We start from the raw sequence: 13054 nt of genomic DNA, 5'->3' as shown, positions 1-13054 counted from the left end.
AGCATACAATCCCACCAATGGAATTACTGAGTCAAGAGTACGGACTTTCCATGTTTTTCAAACAAGTCACCAAATCATTTCCCCAAATGGTTGTGCCCGTATATGTTGCTGTAGAGTGAAGAAGCTTCAGGGTTTCTATAAACAGCAAAATTCCAGCTCATGCACAATACTGGCTAGATATAAAAATACACTTAGACAATTATGACTAATAGACAGTAAAAATATACTTGGGCAATTAGACTCATAACTCAGTATTGACAAACCTGGGTTTTACTTGCCTTCGTAAAGTACCTGAAAACATAGAGAAAAGAGACAAAGAACAATTTCTTAAACTTCCTTTTCACTCAGCTTCTGAGTACTAATCAATCTTTATCAAAGAGTTCAAATATAAAGACCACCCAGTGGGATTAGACTTAACAAGATGAGTATTTATTTCAAAATTTCCCAAACCATGAAAAGAACTGAACCCAGTCCATACTCCCAAACTTGACATATAGGAGAGTTCTAGGACAATAGAAAGTCAGAAATACAGATATTTCCTTACAAACCCCTCAAAGGTGTAACTACCTCAGAACCATCCATAAGAATGATTCTATTATGAATCCCTCTATGACCTCTACTGAGACCACTCCAAAATGGTCAAGATTACCAACCGATTCTGAGAAGCTCATAGCTGATTTTAAGTATTACAGGGTATGTAGCTTGAGAGGCCAAATTCAGCTGGAAAAAAGTGGCCCTCTTCAACAGAGGCCTGAATGTAAGGTATATCCACATGCAAAAGACTGAAACTGGACCTTTACCTCACACCATATACAAAATTTAACTCAAAAAGAGCTAAAACCATAAAACTCTTGGAAGAAAACACTGAAGTTCATCTTCATGACCTTGGATTTGGTCATGGTTTTTCAAATATAACACCAAAAGCACAAGAAGGAAAAGAAAAACATAGATAAAATTTAAAAACTTTCGTGCATCAAAAAACACTACCAAGACCGTGAAAAGAGGGGTACCTGCGTGGCTCAGTCAGTTAAGCGTCCTACTCTCAGTTTCAGCTTGGGTCGTGATCTCAGGGTCATGAGACTGAATGCCACATCGGGCTCCATGAGCAGTCTGCTTGGGATTCCTTCCCTCTCCCTCTCTCTCCCCTTCTGCCCCACCCCCCAGCTCATATGCACACTGTGTCTGTCTCTCTCTCTCTCTCTCTAAAATGAATGAATGAATGAATAAATAAATAAATAAAATCTCTTTTTTTAAAAAAGACAGTGAAAAGAGAACCCGCGGAATGGGAGAAAATTCGTTGATCTGATAAGGGACCAGTATTCAGAATATATAAAGAACCCCTCAACTCAACAACAAAAAGATAACCCAACTTAAAATAGGCAAAGGACTGAAACAGACATTTCTCCAAAGATACAGAAGTGGCCAAAAAGCACATGAAAAAATGCTCAACATCATTAGTCACTAAGGAAATGCAAATCAATACCAGGAGATACCACTTCACATCCACCAGGATGGCCATAATAAACAAAAAACAAGTGTTGGCAAGTGTGGAGAAACTGGAACCCTCCTACGTTGCTGTTGGAAATGTAAGATGGCATAGCCATTGTGGGAAACAATTTAGAGGTTCCTCAATAAGGTAAACACAGAACTACCCAATAATTCCACTCCTTGGGTAGATACCCAAAAGAACTGGAAACAGGCATTCAAACAATAACTTGTTCATAGCAGCTCTATTCACAACAGCCAAATAGTAGAAGCAATTTGAATATACATCAACAGACGAAGCGATAAACAAAACGTGGTATATCCATACAATGGCATACAATTCGGCCATAAAAAGGAATGAAGCGCTGACACATGCTACAACATGTATGAACCTTGAAAACGTCATGCTAAGGGAAAGATGCCAGACACAAAAGGTACATATTGTATGATTCCATTTATATGAAATATCCAGAAGAGGCAAATCCACGGAGAGAGAAAGCAGATGAGTAACTGTGGAGGAGAAGAGAATGGGGAATGACTGCTTAATGGGGAAGGGGTTTCTCTGTAGGGGATAAAAAAGTTCTGGGACTAAATACTGGTGATGGTTGCAGAACATTGTTAATGTACCTACTGCCACTGAACTGTATACATTTAAGATGGTTAAAATGAGGGGGCACCTGGCTGGCTCATGATCTCAGGGTCGTGAGTTCAAGCCCCACATTGGGCATAGAACATACTTAAATATAAAGTAAAAGTAAATAAAAAATTTTTAAAAAATAAATAAAATGGTTAAAATGGTAAAAAAAAAAAAAAAAAAAACAGAACAAGAGTACCCCTCTTCCATCTTGCTACAAGGGACAATGCACCACTCAGCCTGGATCCCAGGGTGTAACTGACCATCGTGGAGCAAGAGGAGCCAGGCTCAGGAAAATCACGACAACCCAGGCACCTTCACCTTCAGATGCAGAAGAACAGAGCCAGCCGGAAGCGGGTGGCAGATGACCCAAAGCATCGCACTACTCAGACTGCGGTGGCAGGGAGAGCCAGCCCAGAGCAGCACAGGCACAGCACTGGACCCATGGCCAATCTCGGGTGGGACTCGCATTCCCTCCAGCAGCCAAGCACAGTAAATGGCAGTTGAAACCTGCAGACCCGCAAACACATTCCAAGACTGATAAATCAAAACAAGACAGTGGGGTGGGAGGCTGAAGATACACCATAAAGCACATACATAAATCTAAATGAATTTATTACAGAAACCAGAAGACCATTTTAGCAAATATGTGCTTCTTGTTGTAAGATTACAGGAAGACACTGAGTCTATTAAAAAATTAAAGTTTTTTCAAGGACAGGGAGCACCAAAATGAGAACAGGATGAAATTAAAGTACAACGAGCTGCGATACAGGACATGATTAGAAAAGGAAGCAAAAACAATCACACTCCAGCAGAATTAAAATCCATATATAAGGGGCTAAAGGGAAAAACATACACTGCAGAAACTGTCATTGGTCGTGTACAAAAGTGGGACCTCACAAAGCTGCAGGATACAGCGGAAAGAAGACTGGGAAAAGCTCATAGACCACTCATAGAGTGGTGAAGGGACAGATTAACCTACAAATAATAAGAACCACAGAATAAGAACACAAATAAATGGAGATGCAAAACTGAGAGGTACAAACCCAAAAAGGTAAGCAAAGCCCTGCCAGGCTGATGTGCTGAAATCACTGGGTGCTGCCTGTCTGGGGCACAGCAGGGAGGAAGGCAGCACTGTTCATGGGCTGGGGCCAGCCACCTCAGCCCTGGGCCACAGTGCCCTACGAACCCGCCTCTGGGCTCCAGCCCAAAGATGAAATGACAGATCGCGACACAGCAAGCAAATGCTCACAGGCCAAAGAGCCAGTTTGAAGGGGCTCCCCCAGGAAAAAGTGGACAATTTGAGCATTGAAAGGAATGACTGCGACTGTAAAGCACTGAATAAAAATAGTGAACCCACAGTGACAAAGAGAGACAGAGAGGGAGAGAGGAAAGGGAATGTTTGCCTCCACTGGAGAAGACTCTTCTACCAAATCCTTACTTTGAAAGGTAATTAAACCGAAAAAATGCAGCAATTATCCCGCCTTTTTTTTTTTTTAGGAGAAATTGTAGCCCTTCCCCAACTGAAGTGGGAAAAATTTACAGAAGCATACCAGCAGACAAACGTGAAAGAGATGACAGAAATGGGGGGACTCTCCATTTTGCAAACTAGTAATGTAACTGATCCAGGCACGTCTTATGACATGTGAACGCTGAAAACCGTTACAGACAAGGATACTTGCGTGGTGCCCAGGAAGCACCGCACAGGTTACCTCCTGACTGCAAAGAGGGAAATCCACATTTCTGATGGAAAGATCTAGCATCTCCGCATAAGCAAATGATGACACAGCAGAGGGCACAGCCTGACAGGACACTGAACATCCCAGATTGAGGAATTTGCCCAAAACATCAACACGAATGTAATCAAGTCTTCAAACCTCTCGCTTCCAGTTGACAGCAAATAAAAGGATCAAAGAAACCACAAGGAAACAAATAGACAAATCCAGACACAGATTTTACAAGACCACTGCCCTTGTCTCTTCAAAACATCAATGTCAGAGTGGGGAGGGGAGGGAGAAGGTGCCTGTGGGAAGCTGTTGGAAGCTGAGAGACTAAAGAGGTACAACAAAATATAATGCATGAATTCTGATTGGTACGTGGTCCCCCAAGAGAGGCTATAAAAGACATCTCTGGTTCAATTGGGGGAATCTAAAAATCATGTGCTCGTTAGACATTAGAAAATCACAATTAATTTTTAGGCGTAACAATAGTACATAGGAAAACATCCTTATTTTTTAGGAGTCCTTATTTTTAGGAGTTTAGGTAGAATAATGATATATTTTAAAATGTCATTTTTAGGAGATGCATGCTGAGCTGTCTGGGGGTAAACTGTTGTGATGTCTACAAATTACTTCCAAAAGGTTTAGCAGATTATTTATTTATATTCAATAATATAGATAAGGTATTTTGGCAATTCGTTTAACAATTATTGATTCTTGGTAGTAGTATATTAGGCATACACTGTACTAGTATTCTTTTTTAAATTTTCATAATTAAAAATTGAAAAAGAGCTTTCCCTGCAAAGATATTCTTCACAGAATATATGGTACAACCATTACGAGGGATAAGAATAAAGAGATTTTAGGGGCGCCTGGGTGGCTCAGTTGTTAAGCGTCTGCCTTCGGCTCAGGGCATGATCCCGGCATTCTGGGATCGAACCCCACGTCGGGCTCCTCCGCTGGAAGCCTGCTTCTTCCTCTCCTATTCCCCCTGCTTGTGTTCCCTCTCTCACTGGCTGTCTCTATCTCTGTCAAATAAATAAATAAAATCTTAAAAAAAAAAAAAGAATAAAGAGATTTTAATAACACGGAGAAATGCTCATAACACTAAAGTGAAAACTTACATATACTTTCATTCCAACTCAGTTAAACATACCCAGAAAAACAGTCTAGAAGGAAATACAAAAATAACAGTAATGATCGTGCAGGTGGAACTCTGGGTGCTGAAATCAGGAACTTACCTTCTTCCCCTCCCCTCCCTTTCTTCCTCTCCTCCCCAGCTTCTCCCACTTCCTTCTTTGACTGGTGCTCCTCCTGCTCTGCCCACATCCTATAGCCAGTGGCTGAGCTGAGGGGGCCCTCCCTCCCACAGGGCTACTGCTCCCTCTCTCAGGCTCCAGGAACCACTCCTCCCACTGCTGCCACATAACTGTCAAGGTGCTGGGTAGGACCCAGTAGGAAGAGGTGCGATCTGGAATCTACAAGGCTCGGGTGGCTTCATAGCACACCGGACTGCTCTGGGTCTGTACCCCTCATCTGCGAAATTGGGATAGTTGAGAATAAGAGGATCCAGGGTACCACTGCAGCAGGGCCCAGTGAGAGCAAAATTCCAGAGCTGGTCCTCAAGTAGAGCTTCTTATCTCAGAGAAGAGCTCCCTTATCCAGTCAAGGGAACCACAAGCCTCCTCTTCCCCAACACCCACACCAAACCATCACTAAGTTCTCACAATGCCAAATCCAACAAACTCTATCACCACCACCACAATCTTGGCCCAGGCTACCAGCACCCACTCATGTGGCCACAACAGAGCCGGAGCGATCCTTTCAACATAGACCAGATTATGTCTCACTACTTCCTAAAATCTTAAAGCAGGGAGAGCTGGTTGGCTCAGTTGGTAGAGCGAGCGACTCTTGATCTTGGGGTCATGAGTTTGAGACCCATGTTGGGTGTAGAGACTACTTAAATAAAATAACAAAATAAAATCTTAAAGCAATAGCACCCCACTCCTACAGAGCCACCTAACGCAGCATCCTACCCAGTTCCCCAGCCTCATGTCCCTATCAAGGTCACCTTAAGTCTTGCCAACTCTATCCACACCAGCTTTCTTTCAGCCCTTTGTTCCCCAAGCTCCCTCTGGCCACAGAGCCTTTGCATACCTCTTTGATCAGCTACGTCCTCTTCACTCTTTTATTAACTATTTAAAAAGAATCTTTTTCATTATAAAATAGCACACATAAATATAAGTCCACAGAACAAAAATGCATAATTATCACAAATTGAGAACCCACTACCTAGGTCAAGAAACAGAATACTACCAGCACCCCGGAAGCGTCCTCTCTCATGGGCCATCCAATCACTACCCATATTTTCCCATTTTCCAGACTTCTCTGGTAATCTTTTCTTTGCATGCAAGCTTAAAGACACAAGCAAGCAAGACTAAACACCTTAGTGTCCTATCCATTCCGTCCTGGATATAAATGGAATCATACACAACATTCTTTCATGTCTGGTTTTTTTGGCCAGACTACATCAATGCTGTGATTAATCCCTAAGTCAGCAGGTAGGGGCAGTTCATTTTCACTGATGCATACTATTCTCTTAAAAGAACATACCGTAATTTACTTCTCCATTCCACCACTGACCGATGTTTGGGTTCTTGCCACTTTTGAGCTATTACAAAAAACACACTAGTAATACTTTTGTACACACCTCTTGGAGTACTGTTAGTTCACATAAGCTATTAGATACACACAGCTAGAAGAATTGCTGAAACATAGGATATATGTTTTTCAACTTTAATAGACACTGCCAAAATGTCTTCTAACGTGGTGTTACCAACTTAATATTCCCACCAACAGTAGATGAGCTTTCCCTTGCTCCACATCCTTCCTAACACCTGGAAAGAGACATCAAATGAGGAGATGCACAGGGCAAGGTATGGGAGTTGGGGGGAGCAGAGCTTCCATTCCCCCTCTGGGCATGCCAACCTCCCACACACACATTAATGTGTTCACCAACCCAGAAACTCCTTGAATCTCCCTGTTAAAGAGTTTTTGTAACTCAATCTCCAAACCCCCTCTGCTCCTAGGAAGTTGGGGGTAAGGCTGAAAGTTCACACCTCTAATCACTTGTTTGGTCTTTCTGGTGACCAGCTCCCATCCTGAAGCTATCTAGAAGCCCCACCCCGAGTCACCCCATTAGCATAAATTCAAATGTAGCCAAAAGGAGCTCATTATGAATAATAAAAGACAATCCTATCACTCATGTTCCAAGGGAACATGAATCTTAGGGAGGCACTATTCCAACTATTCCTGACCACAAGGTAAAAAGCAGCCAGCCGCAGATGCCAGCTCACTTCCACAGACCTTCATCCTCCCCAGTTCCTAGCCCTGTAAAGCTGCATTATCTTATCAGCGGCCTCCTATTAGCAGATGGTGCTTGGCAGAAAGCTGCTCAGTTACTTGGACCAGCACTACCAGAAGCAGAAGTCACTTTATCCTACTCATCTCCCCCTACCGCCCCCTCCCTCCCAGTATTAGGCCAAATTCACCTGTTAACATCCTCTCAAAGCGCTCTGTCACCTGCTTAACACTCACACCCATTACAATGCCACACTAACTGTGTGATTACCTAAGTACTATCTGTCTTGTTTTCAGACTACTAGCTCCAGGGGTGTTTATAGTTCTCATTCAGTAAGGTACCCCACGTGCCTAGTACACTTAACGGTATTTGCTGAGTTAAAATGAATCTGTGGAATAAGAAAAATAATGACTAGCCCATGGTATTCCCACTTGTATTCAATAAATTAACTTTTTAAAAACATTTTCATTGCTAATTGTCTGCCACATTCATTTTTATTTGCTCTCCTGGCTGCTAGAGATGACGAATCAGCCAGCTTGAGCTGGGGGAGGAGGGGTTCAGGGAGAATGATTAAGAAGACAGAAATAACCATAAAAGAAACAATTTACTGAAGGCCAGGCCCTATGCTAAGTGTATGTAGATTGTCCCTTTTACTTCTATGACTTAAGAACATCATTTCTATTTTAGGGATCTGACAACTCCTATCACCCTTTCTATTTTGCAGATATGGAAGCTGAGGCTCAAGAACACATTTACTGTCGCTACCACCAACCCAGGAACTAGTATTTTCCTTGCTTCAGCTCAGGAAACCAAGTCTTAAGAGAGGTCTAGGAACCTGTCCGTGATCTCATGTCTCGTAAGTGGGAGAGAAGGGCGTGAATCAACTTCATTTAACACCTAAGTTTAGGCTCTTAAATACACATGTGAGCTTTAAAAACCTTTCAGAGGACTACACACCTGCTAGGACAGCTATAATCAAGACGTAATAACTGAGGGCGTGGAGAAACTGGAACCTTCACACTGCTGGGGGGAATGTAAGATGGTGCAGCCATTCTGGAAAACAGTCTGGCAGTTTCTCAAAGACTAAGCACAGAATTACCATGTGACCCAGCAAATCTACTCCCAGATAGACACCCACGAGAAAGGACACATATGTCCACACAGAAACACGTACGTGAATATTCACAGCAGCCTCATCCAGAATAGCCAAAAAGTGGAAATAACCCAAGTGCTCACACTCCAACATGGATGCACTCTGAACACTTGCGCTAAGTGAAAGAAGCCAGACACAAAAGGCGCATACTGCATGATTCTATATATGCGAAATGCAAATCCTCGAGACAGAAAGTAGATTAGCAATTGTCTAAGGCTGAGAGGGTTGAGAAGGAATGCGGATGCTAATGGTTATGGGGTTTCTTTTGGGGGTGATGGAAGCATTCTAAAATTGACTGCGGTGATGGCTGCACAACTGTGCGTACACTAAAAACCACCAAACTACACACTTTAAAGGAGTTAACTGTATGGTATGTGAATTATATCTTTATAAAGCTATTTTTTAAGTCTTTTACAACTTAAACATTTTGCCTAATTTCTGCTAGTCTTCATTTCACAATGGGAAAAATGCCTTGTTTAAATTTGAAATCAGGAATATGAGCACTTTTGTGAGCAAAGCCAAAAATGTAAACTTTTTTAAAACTCTGAAATAGATTAAACTCTATCTTAACTGATAATGCTTCACAGAATCACACTGTTCTTTATTCAAATTTCAAAATACTTTAAAATGTGTTAGTGAATTATTCTACCAGTGTATTAGCCCTATCTTCCTTTTCCACTCTATGAGATCCTACAGAGTCGTTACTATGAGCTATGGTTAGGAAATAAAAATGAAGTAATGTGTTTGCTGGGGACAGGTGGAACTTTGGAAAATACCGGACATGCGTGAAATGCTAAACTACTAAATGACCATGTCAAATCTCCACTCATCAAGTTTTCGTAATACTAAAGACCTGGGGAAAAGTTTTAAAAGAACCTCATAAACTAAAGATTTCTTTGGAGTTTGGGAAGGCTTGACACACACATCATAAGGACTTGTTTCTCAAAGTCTGGTCCACGGGCCAGCAGCAGCAGCAGCAGCATCTCCTGAGAGCTGATTAAAATGTAGACTCTCAGGCCCCAGCCCAGACCTACTCACCCAGAATCTGCATCTTAACAAGATCCCCAGGGGATGTGCCTGCACATTAAAATCTGAGAGACACTGTCATAAGACCCTTCCCTTCCTTTTTCCATTAAGACAGCTCTTAGCTTGCACTGGACTGGTATTTCAAAAACCTGACATGCACACAGTTCTGGTCACAGCTTGTCCTCATTTTCATTCTTTGATCCTCTTCTCTACTCCAAACTGCAGAGGGCCTGATCCCTAACAGGCTGGGTTTCCCAAGCAAGAAGGGGATTCGGTGACTCAAGCAGCAGCTGCGCCCTCCAAAGGCACCAGGGCCAGCCAGACAACCCAGGGAAGTTCAGCCTCTTGGCAGGTGGGAGTTGCTCCTAGGGTCCAAAATGCCACCTCCTCCCTCTGTCCTCCAGCTCAGGGGTGACAGTGGTTTCCTATTTGCTGCATCATCTCAGGGTTGCTTCACTGGCCACTGTTTGCATCCTCAGTTCTTCAACACCTGTGCAACCATTCCCCTACATTAAATTCCCTGTTTTAAAGATTTTTTTTTATTTGAGAGGGAGAGCGAGGAGGAGAGAGAGCATGTGCGAGCATGGGGGGGGGGGGCAGGCAGAGGGAGAAGCAGACTCCCCGCTGAGCAGGGAGCCCAACTCAGAGACTCATAGGCACGGGACTGACCTGAGCCAAAGTCAGACACTTAGCCAACTGAGCCACACAGGTGCCCCAAATTCCCTCTGTTTTAAACACTTCAAGTGGTTTCAGCTTTCCCTTTTATTTTATTTTTTTCAGATTTTATTTATTTGCCGGAGAGTGAGGGAAAGCAAGCACACACAAGCAGGGGGAGCAGCACGCAGAGGAGAAGCACACTCCCCACTAAGCAGGAAGCCCAATGTGGGACCCAACCTCAGGACCCTGGGATCATGACCCAAGCAGACGGCAGACGCTTAACCGACTGAGCCACCCAGGCATTCCAGATTTCCCATTTAGACCCAGAATGATACCCCGTATCATTCAGGATATTTCTCTTATGCACCACATATACCAGAGCAATTTTCTGAATGGCTTATCTGCTTTAAAAAAAAAAATGGGGGGAGAGCACACAGAAAACCTCACACATCCCACATTCAGACAATCTCTAACAACACGAAAGAAAAATTAGCCTTAAGCTATTTGTACAGCAGATGTGACTGTATTCAGCAACTCAAATCCTCAGGGTGTATTTTTAACACTCTACCCATCACTCCTCCTCAACCAGAACAGCTGGTAGGTACAGCAGCTATTGTTTTTTTTTGGGGGGGGGGGACGCCTCCTAAAGAACAGAATTCTGGACAAACACTAGAATATCTGAGAGATCTAATCTTAATCACACTTGTGAATCATATGCCCACACTGGGTACATACTATGCTCCAGGACCAAACAACAGGGGAGAGCAACTCTTACCAGTATCGTTTAGGGCTACTTGGAGATCTTCCTAAAAGCACATCTGACTGGTCACTCCCATGCTCTGAATAACTGTCAGCAGCTCCCTCTTGCCCAAGGCCAAAAACCCAACTCCACAGCTCCCCCCTCAAAATCCAGCCCAATCTACCTTTCCAGCCTCTTCCTAATTCCTCTCAACCTGACCCACTCACTTTCTGATCATTCCCAGATGTGCCTAAACCTTTAGATACAATATGTGTCAATATGCATTAACTATGTGGAAAGCGCTTCCTTCCCCCATGAGCTTGGCAAGCTCTTTCCCTCAAGATCTGTTTTAAAGGGGACCTCCCCTCCCTGCCTGCCACGGTAGCTGGATTCTCTGTCCCGAGCTTCCACAGGACTTACTAGGTCATACTGTCACATGCACAGGTGTCCACCTTCCACAGACTAGGACCCAGACTCCTAGTATCCATCTTGGGATCCTGACCATGGTTCAGCATCAGATCCACCTTTACTACCTGTGACACCCTGGGCAAGTCACTTAACCTCTCTACCTCGATTTCCAATCCCATAAGATGGGGATAATAGGTAACACCCAACTCAATGGGTTCCTGCTAGTACTAAATGAGTTACAGCCCATGCAGACTGCTGTCAAGTTAACCCAAGAAAAGTGCCTGGCACACTGCCTGGTAAGCGTCGGAGAACTGCTCTCATTACAATCACTACTATTACCGTTATGCCTGGAACAAAGGAGGTGTTCAATACCTATTTGCTGAATAACTGGAACGCTTCACAATAAACTTGTTTGTAACACATTCGGACCAAAGATTACCCCCCACCACAAGTATCAAAGGCTGACAGAAGGTAAAGCAAGAAATGGCTCCCACGGTAAAAGTACCAGCTGAACCTAACTGGCCCCGGAGGAAAAGCGCACTGCAGCAGGATGAGAGTCTGTGCCAGCTGGATCGGCCGGGGCTGCCCACAGCCCCAGCATGCCCTCAGCCACCTGTCCAGCCACCTGCCTGAGGCGGCCGTGTTCTAACAGAGAGGGCTCACCTGTAGCCAAAACCATAAGCAGTTTTCAACGGGAACCGCAATGGGAAAACAAAAGGCGCAACTTTCCTCCCGCAGAAAGGAAATGCGTCTTTCTGCAGCGAATACTTAGCGTCTGGAGTTCTCCACCGAGAGTTAGATGCCCAGCGGGTGCGCAGCCAGAGAAAGCCCCCTCTCCCGGCTTTCCCCAGAGGGAGGGAGAGCCGGTCATAGAACGCGCATCCCTTCCCTTAGGGGCACGAAAACACACGAGTCAAGGAAGAGCCCCCACACCTCGGGTCCAGCTGGATTTCCCAGGGGACCAAAGGTGAGTCTGCAGAGCACCCAACGGGAAATGACCTGGTCAGTCCTCAGAAACGTGCAGAACCAGAGGCTCGGGGAGCGTACGCTTGCGGGGCGCAGCCAGCAGCCCCCATTTCTGTGCGCTCGCCCCCCGCCTCTAGGCCTCAGTTTCCTCCCAGTCCTCGCAGCGCGGGGCTTTCTCGCGGCCCACCGCGGCGGGCGCCCCTGGCCCCGGCGCCCCGCCCCACCCGCTCGGCCCCGCGCGGAGCCCACCTGCGCCCCTGGCCCGGGGTCCCAGCCGCCGCCCCGCCGAGAGGACGCGCTCAGCCCGGGCGCGGGGCGGGGCGCCCGGCCCGTTACACCGTGGGGCGCGCTCCGCCCGGACGGCGGCGCCCGGCAGGACCCCGGGCCGGGCTGGCCGGGCCTGGGCGGCTCTCGGGCCGGGCCGCGGGCCTCACGGGGCTGCCGCGGCGTGAGGGGCGCGCGCCCGGGCCGCCGCCGCAGGCTCACCTTCTGGCGGATCTGGCCCGACGTGGACACCTTGCGGATGAGCTTCTGCGGGGAGCCGGGCTCCGCCTCGGGCTCGCTGTCCGACGACTCCTCGGGCGGCGGCGGCGGAGGCGGCTGAGGCGGACCCGGCGGAGGGGCGCCCGCCGCCGCCGCCATGCTGCCGGGCCAGCGCGCGCACAGCGGGCGGGGGCGGGGCCGGGGGCGGGGTCTTGAGGGCGGGGCATGTTCGGGCGGGGGCGGGCCCGGGGCCTGGGCGGTCCCCCACTCCTCGTCGCCGCGCCCCCTGCCGGCCACGCGCGCAGCCGCAGACGGTGGCGCGCTCAGGCCCCTCCGCCTTCACCCGCCCCCTCCACCCCCATGTCCCCTGGCCCCCGGTCTTAACGTCTGTTGTTTTCTGTCTAGGACACAATTTGTGTGGTTT

At 46.3% G+C, this 13054-nt stretch overlaps 1 protein-coding gene across 2 annotated transcripts in view; it reads right to left on the bottom strand.

Moving 5' to 3' along the window:
* DGKD (diacylglycerol kinase delta) overlaps positions 1-12808 on the bottom strand; it is a 110943-nt gene extending 98135 nt beyond the window's left edge. For both annotated transcript variants that reach the window (XM_045794092.2, XM_087864442.1), the window contains exon 1: positions 12634-12808. In XM_045794092.2, the coding sequence (XP_045650048.2) occupies positions 12634-12789 (156 nt within the window). In that variant the 5' untranslated portion in view covers positions 12790-12808. The remainder of the gene's footprint in view (positions 1-12633) is intronic.
* Positions 12809-13054: the final 246 nt, after the last annotated feature.

This window comes from Ursus americanus, chromosome 1, assembly GCF_024610735.1.
Source record: "Ursus americanus isolate L20-20 chromosome 1, mUrsAme1.1.p, whole genome shotgun sequence".
Classification (NCBI taxonomy): domain Eukaryota; kingdom Metazoa; phylum Chordata; class Mammalia; order Carnivora; family Ursidae; genus Ursus; species Ursus americanus.
The sequence above is the reverse complement of the archived record's forward strand: the minus strand, read 5'-3'. Positions and strand labels throughout refer to the sequence as shown.